The 9486-nt window shown below is 40.9% G+C and overlaps 1 protein-coding gene across 2 annotated transcripts in view; it reads right to left on the reverse strand.

The window, feature by feature from the left end:
• The window catches only part of OLA1 (Obg like ATPase 1), a 95594-nt gene extending 90980 nt beyond the window's left edge, over positions 1 to 4614 (reverse strand). Inside the window, exons 1-3 of one of the 2 annotated variants that reach the window (XM_051623401.1) lie at positions 4541 to 4614; positions 4180 to 4280; positions 2856 to 2999 (exon numbers count right to left, since the gene is read on the reverse strand). In XM_051623401.1, the coding sequence (XP_051479361.1) occupies positions 2856 to 2999; positions 4180 to 4280 (245 nt within the window). In that variant the 5' untranslated portion in view covers positions 4541 to 4614. Of the gene's footprint in view, positions 1 to 2855; positions 3000 to 4179; positions 4281 to 4540 lie in introns of those variants that run through there. The other variant, XM_051623402.1, reaches the window with a different exon arrangement.
• Between the last annotated feature and the right edge of the window lie 4872 nt (positions 4615 to 9486).

Here is a 9486-nt window from a genome sequence, read left to right on the forward strand (position 1 = left end):
ATATGAATTTTAACTGAATATTGTATGACAACTAAAAACAAGTAGTTTAAATACATAAATTAAGGTAGTAACAGTAATATAAAATAAGATAAAAAAATAACAAGCATTCAGAATTATTTTTTAATATATTAGTCTCTTATTTTTTTAATATCCACAGTTCCATTCACACCAGAAAGCAAGCTCAAGGGAATTTGCTCATCTAGTTCATTTGGCAGCAACACAGCAGTTTTTACTGGAAATTCTTGGAGCCCACCTTCTGTGTACAGTCTGTATCCCTGAACTTATTTAAACAGTCGTATATATCACCCACTGCTGCAGAAAGAAAAAAAAGCACAGGTTGTAAGTTCTGGCAGCTTACCTTAATCTATTAAGTACAGATTTACCTTTACCTAATAGTCTCTAAATTGTTGCCTATGTGATTTCATTCACAAACATCTACATTCCCAATTAAGTAATAACAGCCAGCATTCAGCAAGGGCTAGCAACTAACTGCACACCAGCCCCATTGAAGCTGGTGCTTTCTTCTTTTGGAGATAGGAACAGATTGTCAAGCAACAAACAGGACCTGAAGAGCTGAACTCCTCCTCTGATGGCAGAAGGGCCACAAACTCCGACTAGCAACCAGTCGGCAAGAGAGTCCATCTCTGTGTAGCAGCACCAACCTCGGCTCCAGCTCCGTGTGACAGACACCATCTGCCAGCCAGCCCGGCCAGTCCCACTCCTCCCTTCCCTCACTCACTGAAGGCAACAGGAGGAGACCACTTTGGCCTGTCATTACTTTAGTTAAGACAATGTCATCCCCCCCTTTTTTTTGTTTTTCCCCCACCTCCCAGCAATGACTGCAGAGATCTGATGACTAAGTGTAACATATGGGAAATAAAAACCTGAATGCTTTAGATTTTAAAAGAAAAATTTCGAGACTAGACAGGAGTTTAATTTGAAGATAACTCACTGTTTATAAAACTCTGTGTGCACAGATTGATTACATCAACAAATCCAAACAAGTAGAAAATTAACACAGAACTTATTACATAAAGATGAAGAACAAAATCAAGACTATACAAGAGAAAGGAATTTAAATTACAATTCAGTTGTATATCTTCATGACCACAGCCTTCTTTTCCTCAGTTAGTCTCAGACAAACACAAAGAGCCCAAGAAGAGTTACCTTAATCTACTGTGCCACTGAATTATCACTAATTATCACTACTTTGTTACTGTTACAGTGAAATACTAAAATCATATAAGCAGCATAATTGAACTTAGGAGCTGTAAACTACCCACTAATCCCCACATCCATTGATTTTAAGTAACAAATAGACCTTTCAAAAGCCAAAACACCACCCAGTGAAAGCTGGTTTACTATTTATATCCAGCTTATTATTCAATTACTATATTTACTGAATAGAGATTCAGTAAATACACTATTTTCACTAATATTTAAGGGGTGGAAGTTGTTGTTTGTTTGTTTGTTTTTTTCTAGAGAAAGAGTTTGCAAGTCAGAGAACACATATACAGGTATTTACAATCTTAACAGTTCCTGTAAGGATAGATGGCTGAAGGCAGGATGAGGAAAGAGATAATAATCTCTTTGTCACTTCATCTATTAATTTAGAAATAGCCATTCATAGCTGACAGAAGATTATCTATGTGGCCAATGCAGCAACAATACAATTTAAAACAGATTTGTCCACAAAACTGAAAAGCCACATAATTATCTCTGCACAATCAACAACCAGAAAGTTTTCTCTCAAACTCAGCAGAGTTTTGGTTTATGATGCAAACAGCACACAAGTATGCTTAATACTCACTGGAGCAGGAAAAATAAGATAACATGTTATAATAATCCTCCTAAACAAACAGCTCCATATGAAAGTATTTTTCAGTATTTAAAAAGTATACAAGAACTGCAGATTGAAGAAACTTGCCTGGACCTGAAAATGAAGTTAACAAATGGATTTTTGATCAGTGACTCATCAATCTTTTTTAATTGTGGGCGTGGTGTGGCTCTAAAACCAAGGCCCAGGTGTTGAACAAAAGCACAGATGTGCATTCCACTTTGTCCTATGATTTATGCACACTCACTTTATCAAGATGCCTTTGCAAGTAACTGCAAACGGAAATAAGTCACGAGTGTCTATTAAAGTTTGTTTTCTGAAAGCACCTTATGTTTTGCTGTTCAAGCAATAATCCAGTCCCCACACCAAAAATATAGGGCAGATTACAGAAACAGCCAATAGCAAAAACCCATGGATGCAACAATACTCCTGCATTAAGAAAATGATGAGAAGAGACATATTGTAGGACTGTCTCTGAATATACAAGGCAACAGGTAGCAAAGCCTATAAAGAGGAGAGAAAGAACCAGGGTAAAAAAGGCTGCCCATAAAGCTTACTGTCAAAAGACTGAGGGCACAGCTACATTGCCAGATACTTGTTTGGCCACCTACAGCATATCCAATATTCTGAATGATACAAAATACAGGGTGGAAAACTTGCAAATGAGAAACCTCATGACATGTTAGGTATGTTCACTACTGATCCGTTTCCAAATCTCTTCAGAAGAACCTCCAAGTCACCTGAGAGCCACTAACTTCAAAGACAGGAACACCAAGCTCCCAAACAGTGCAGAGCAATGAGTAGCATCTCCTAGATTTCTCATTCTCATACCACAAAGATCATATTGGAGAGGTGGGAAAAGGTACAATCAAAGTGCATATGTAATTTCACATTCTAAAACAGGTATCAGTAAAACCCTGAAGACATTATAAGTGCATTAAACTTCCATGAAAACCTTGGGTTCAATAATACTATTTGAGCTGCTTAACTGAAGAAAAATACTAAGATTTTTAGTTACCTTGGAGGTTTGTGATACTGGCATAGGAAGTCAAATCTGTCATCTGGCACAGGCACTCGACTCTCATTTGGATCAATAGTACAGAAAGGAAAGTTTTCTGCTGCCGCTTGACTCTTTGTTAACACATTGAAAAATGTCGATTTCCTATAAACGAAATACACACGTTCTTAAAGAAGTTCAAATCAAAAGCATTTAAAAGGGCTGGACAGAAACACATCTGATTCTAACCCAAAAGCAATACAAAACTTCCCCTTTACTTCAACAATGACCATTGCCCTGATTTAAGTACAAAACACCTTCAAATATAGTGTCCCACTGGATGCCAATTATGTTTACCTCTCTTCCCTACCCTTGAGAATTCCCCTAAGGGATTACATTGCACATGTCAGTTAGCAAAGAAATTTTAAGTAAAAAGCAAAGTGGCTCTTCTGGCCACTAACTTATTCCGAGCAAAGAGCCATGACACTCAAAAGTCAGTCACAATTTTTTTTCAAGTGACCCCCTAACACAACCAGAAATGCTATTTTTCCCCATCGACATGTTACACAGTGTTACTGCTAATTATCTTACCTAAACCCTGAACATAAAATAAGTTATAATGAAAAATCACTAAAGCAGTACTTATGGTTCTGAAGCATTCTCCAAGGTTTTTCCTCCCCCTTTTTTTTTTTTATTTTAAGAGTGCTGAGAACTTCTCTTAGTAAATACAGTACACAAAGTAATGCCAACAGTTTCAAACAGTTATCCTCCAAGGGATTTATCACCCGTAAGTGCTGTAAGTACAGCTCCTTTGAGGAGCCATAACAACTACAAATGAGATGCCTGACAGAGAACAATTCACCTCCCATCATCTCTTCCAAACTGTAACTTAGATAATTTTCATTACAAACTCTGAAAAAATTTAAAAATGGAAGTTCTCTCCGCTGCAAGTGACACTTATGATACCATTAACCCCTTCCTGTGTGCATTATCCTCTCCAAAAAAAACCCCCATAAGCCATGTCTGTGCGCGCGTGCACATTTGCATAAAAACATGCGTTACCCATACACAGAGTGGAAGGAAATGCAAAAGACGCAGCCTTTTCTAAAACTCAACAACTGCTAAGACTTGTACTTCTTGACTATTATCTTGTCCAGACTTCTGCACTCCAGCCTCACGCGACCCGAGTCTTTCGCACCGCCCCACCTACAAGCCGCGGAAGCTGAACCCCAGGTCTCCCACGGGGCGAAAGGCCTGGGCCTGTGGCCCGCGGCTTCCCCCAGCGCTGCCTGGAGTCCCCTCCGGGAGCAGCGGCAGCTCCAGCCCGGCCCGCGCCCCCGCCTACCCCACGTTCGGCAGCCCGACGATCCCGATCTTCAGGGACGTCCCAAACCTTCCGATGATCGGGTGCGATTTAACCCCGTCGCCTCCCTTTTTCGGGGGCATCTGGAAGCAGAGAAGCAAGGCACGCTGCAGGCCCCGCACAGCCTCACCGGCCGCCGCGCACCCGCCGCCCCGGCCTCTTCCTCTTCCTCCTCCTCCTCCTCCCGGCCGAGCCCGGGGCCTCCGCCTCAAGAAGGCCGAGGAGAAACGCCCTCCCCGCGCTGCCAGCCGCACCCCGCGGCTCTCCCTCCCTGCCGCCCTCCCCGCAGCCCGGCCCGGCCCGGCCCGGCCCGGCCGCGCAGCGCAGGCCCGGCCGCTCTCACCTCCGCTCCGCGCGGCCCCGCCGGACAGGAAGCGGCGCGAGCGGCGGCACGCGGGGCGCGCCGGCGGAACGGGCGGGGCCAGCCCGCCCAGCGGCCGGGAGCGGCGCGCGGGGCGGGGCGGGGCGGCGGGGCCGCGCAGGCCGCAGGGGCGCGGGTGGAGCCGCCGGCCCCGGGCCCGGCCCTTCCCCGCCCGGCAGCCCCGCACCGGCGGGGCCCAGCGCCGTGCCCCGAGCCGCCCTGCGGGTGTTTCGCGGCGGGAAGGGCGGGCGGGCGCGCTGCCGGTGCCTGTCCCTGCCTCTCCGGATCCTGGCAAAGGTGGCGAGCGGTGCCGGGAGGCAGGTGTGAGCGCCCCGGGATGGAGGCACAGACATTTAGGTGGCGACTCAGTGAATGATAATCCTCTTGAGGGGGAATAAAACAGAGGCTTCAGGGAGAAAAGGTGAACATTTAGAAGCTGTGGACAGTCACAGAATGTTACAGACGTCAGGCCAGGACTCTCCACAAAACTCCGGCCGCTTTCTTCGGCTCAGGCTCCACTTCGCTGGGCCATTAAGGAACGGGCACCATCAAGTGTTTGCCTGCTAGGAAAATTGAAGGAGAGCGAGCAGTAAAAACTGTTCTTACGGCATGTCCTATTTTAAGTCCGCAAGATAAAAGTCTCAAAACTTGTAAAACACCGGAGTGAAGGAGTCAAGGTGAGAGTACCACCAGATTATATGTCATCTCTGTCGCAGTGAAAGGAGTATAATCTTAACCATAAAAAAAACCCAATTTTTTTTCGAAGGAAGAACATTTTTACTAAGCCTAAATTGGAATTGCATGTAAGAAGTGGCTGTTACAACTTTTTTTTTTTTTTTCAGGGACAGGAGATTTTTGCAGCAATGTGGTTGAGGAAAATAATACCCTATGTTCAGAGCTTTTCTGTTACTATAATGATAATAATAGCCAGATCTTTATGGTAACATGCTTATATGGTCTTTCTACTGTATCTAACACTATAGATGTAAGAGGGAAACAATATAAACCAACTAATTCAGATTAAAATGTAGCTACTTAGCTGTTGGATGAACCATGGAATTACTACAACAAACATTCAGAAATACTGAAATTTACCAAAAATATGTATAAATAACTGCAGGGCAGCCCCTGAATCCTTCGCATCCCTAAATTACAAACTTCACTAACCAAAATTAGTTTCCTCACCAAGGAATGGAATAAATACATCTTAGTTTTCCACCCTTCTCACGTTGAAGATAGCCCATTTTTATCCATGCTTGTCATGAAGGTAAGGTTGTGCAAAGACTGTTTCAGAGCAACAATATGGAATGGATTTGCCTAGCTCTATTAATAAGACAACAAACATTCTGAAAGGCTACTTTTGGAAAGCTTTTCTTACCATCCTAACATCAGATTATTTTGTTGTCTTTGTTGAGACATGATAGCTGTCAAAGATAAACTTGCTGTCTTCTTGAAATAAAAATACTTAATTCTGCTGAATATTTTTCCAAGACCAGAAAGCTGGTATGTATCTCACAGCCACTTAAGTTTAACTTTTTTTTTTCCCCCCCTCACCAGTTCTTAAGCACAATACAGGCATAAGCAGTTTGCTAGATAAAGGAGTGTGGGTGTATGTATACAAAATAATAATAGACCCTACAATAGATATAATTCTTACTGTGGTTATCTGGGAAAACAGCTGAACTCTGGAGAGAAAAGGAATGTAGATCCAGACTAGTTCTGTTACTGTGCTTCAGTGTGTCTACATATCATACAAAAGTCAATGCTGTGTGTGCAAAAATTTGCAGGTTTCAATATGATTTTTTAATTTGTGCTTTTCACACAACACACTGTAATAATGCCTCCCCCTCATTAACCTCTACCTGACTTACTGCTAGCGTGGCCACATCATTAAATACAGATAGAGGACTTTAAATAATTTGGTTCCTTCAGCTAGAAATCATCTCTTGGCAATGTAATACTTCTACATTTCAAGTTGCTTTTAGTCATGGTTTGCCCTATTTGGTGGAATATTTCTACCCAAATCTGTCATAATGGTGAAAACCTCATTTTAAACTGTCAGACATAATAATAATCCTAACTGTATTACATTCAAAATGTGTTTTATAAGTGTAATGGAAAAAAGCATCTAGATAGCAGTCATCCCAATGTCAACTCTCCAACACAGGAGTACTGCACAGATACAGGTTATTGTACAGCTGGAACACGTGCAGAATCAAACAGCCCTAGAGCAACTGTACCCGATTAAAGACAATGTTTAAGGGAAAGTAATAAAACAAACACCTTGTGGTTTGTGCCACCAACATACTCTTTGCTTTTTGCTGCCCAGAACATATATTTACTGCAAAGTCACTGCTAACTGCAAAAATGAGTGGTTTTGTAGAACTGAAAGAATAAAAACAGAGCCCCTGATCCTTGCTGTGACCAGGCAATGTTCGGTGCAGCCCAGGGGGTGAGAAGAACACAGCTGCTTTTGCACACAACTGCTCCCAAATTGCCTGGGTCTGTGCCACTTGGAGGGAGCTGGATGGCTCCCAGTAATAAATACACTCAGAGCTAAAAAGAAACACTACTCAAGGGCACTGTCTAAACTAAATGGTGTTCATTGAATTCTGTGAAGTTTAAAGGTAGTCATCAACCAGCTGAACTGTGCTTTAATACACTACTTTTAAACACTATGTTTGGTAGGGTTCACTAGGGTTTGTTCTTTTAGCTGTAAATAAATCCAGTTCCATAGAGACTCTAACCTTCTACTATTCTTTACACACTGAAATTCATGCTGTACTTCGCATTTCACGTTTACTCATGTTCATGCTTTTGCATTGTGCTAACTGTCCTTGTTTTAAGAAGGGTAACGGGTCGCTGATGATGTTGGTGCTGCTCCAAAGTCAGTCAGGATTGCTGTGGTGACACAAAGCATCTCTCAGCCCTTTCTGCAATATCCCAGACTTTGGCAGTCTAGAAGCATATAATGCAGAACAGTCTGATCCACCACATAATAATAATATTATACCATGAGTCTGGAAATTTCAGCCAAATTTCGTAAGTTTAACCTGGACAATGTCACTAAAAGGCATAACACATAGCAAGATTTTCACAGTGAGAGTAATGAAAGATTGGCTCACAGAAAGAGAGAGAAAGCCAAGAAGAGAGAGGTACTATAGTAGGAAAAATTAGCTGGGAATTAAGGAAATTTTATTTCAAAAATTACACTACTATCTTAAACTGGGACTTATCATAGAATGGGCAATTCTAGGCTTTTTCTAGGCTTCAAAGATGCTAGGACCATTCTAATATGACCTTTTTTTTTTTTTTTTTTTTTCTCCTATAAATGAAGCCCTAAGACATGAAGGGACTGTTAAAAGAAAATAAATGGTAATGGTCTAAGAAAAAGTTTTAGATTTTATTGTATTTATTGCTGGGGATGTTAGCACTGATGAGCTGGTTATTCAAGATGCTTGATAGTTGAACAACTAAGTATGAGAACGGAACATGAGTGTAAAATACTTATTGTGCCTTGAAGGATATTATTGAATATACAGTAAGATTCTCTAATCTACAAGTGAGGAAACTTCTCTCTCTGAATTTGGGCTATACCTGTATACCTACTGAAAACAAAACAAAACAAAAACACAGAAACAAAAAAAACAACCCTACAAAAATGCTGACTAGGAATAAGCCCATAGAAAGACTTATTCTGGAACTTGTTTTCTGCAAATATTTGGGCATGTTTAGCAGCCTGGGAGATACCTGAAAGGAGGAAACTTTATATTATATATACATTTTAAATATATTTTAATATTTTATAGGAAATTATATATCTTCTATAACTCATCTCTAACTTCTAGACTTTATGATGTGCGAGTCTGAAGTTATTACATAGAAAACTAAAATAACAAAAAATCTGGACTAAATGCCAAATATTAACTGTATGCAGTTAAATGTCTATGCAAAAATAGTAGACTTTTGCTAGCTTTAAAAGACATTTCATGTTTCTCTTCTGGGACACCAAAATGTTTGTGATGTAATGTTTTTATGATAGCTTTAATGACTTTATTTTGTTTCATATATTGCACACAGTAAAAAAAATGTATTGAAACATCTGGATAATTTAACTCAAAAATGTGTTCTCATAGAAAAAGCCACAAACCTCATTCTGGGCCTAACCTAATGCACATTAAGCTAGTTACTTTCTAGCCTGATAAGATACAGTCTATTTTGATGAAAGAACAAGATGAGTTGCATAATAAAGTACATAAATAAAATGAAAACTCTACTTTTTATACACTACATATAATTTTCAAAATTACTATAAAGCGAGAACCAAACAAAACTTGGAAGGACATAATGTGACAATACTTGACGTGTTTTAAATTTTATTTAAATTTTGTTTTACTTCATAAGGTCAGGTTTGTAAAGTATTTTATAACCTAAAGAGTTCAGATAAAACTGATTAATTCTATTCATCTGCATTTCTAGAGGCTGGGATAAAGAGTCACTCCTTGGCACTCATTAGGGCACCATTTGCCAAACAGCAAAGAATTATTTAAACTCTGGAAAATCTGCAGCCTCAGGTCATCCAGAGTCCTCACAGAAACTGCAGCAGCAGCTCTTGTTGCAGTAATGATGGAGAGTTACTGGCTGGATGCTGAGCCCAACCCAGCACTGAAAGGGGCAGTAATATGTTCCTACGGCCTTATTCATTAAAGCTCCAAAGCACACCATACCTATGCACATAGAATGACAATAACAGGGATCTAGTCTACATCTTCAAGGTGAGATTGCATGTGAAAATGTAGACAATTTCAGGAGGTTAGAAGAGCAACCATCTAGAAGTTTTGCCTCCTGAAGCTACGTTGTTAGGATGACCAGATGGGTGCATACCTCAGTCCAATTCAGAAATATTCTGTTGGTACCACACTCCTAGA

The sequence above is a fragment of the Apus apus genome, chromosome 6 (genome assembly GCF_020740795.1).
Source record: "Apus apus isolate bApuApu2 chromosome 6, bApuApu2.pri.cur, whole genome shotgun sequence".
Lineage (NCBI taxonomy): Eukaryota > Metazoa > Chordata > Aves > Apodiformes > Apodidae > Apus > Apus apus.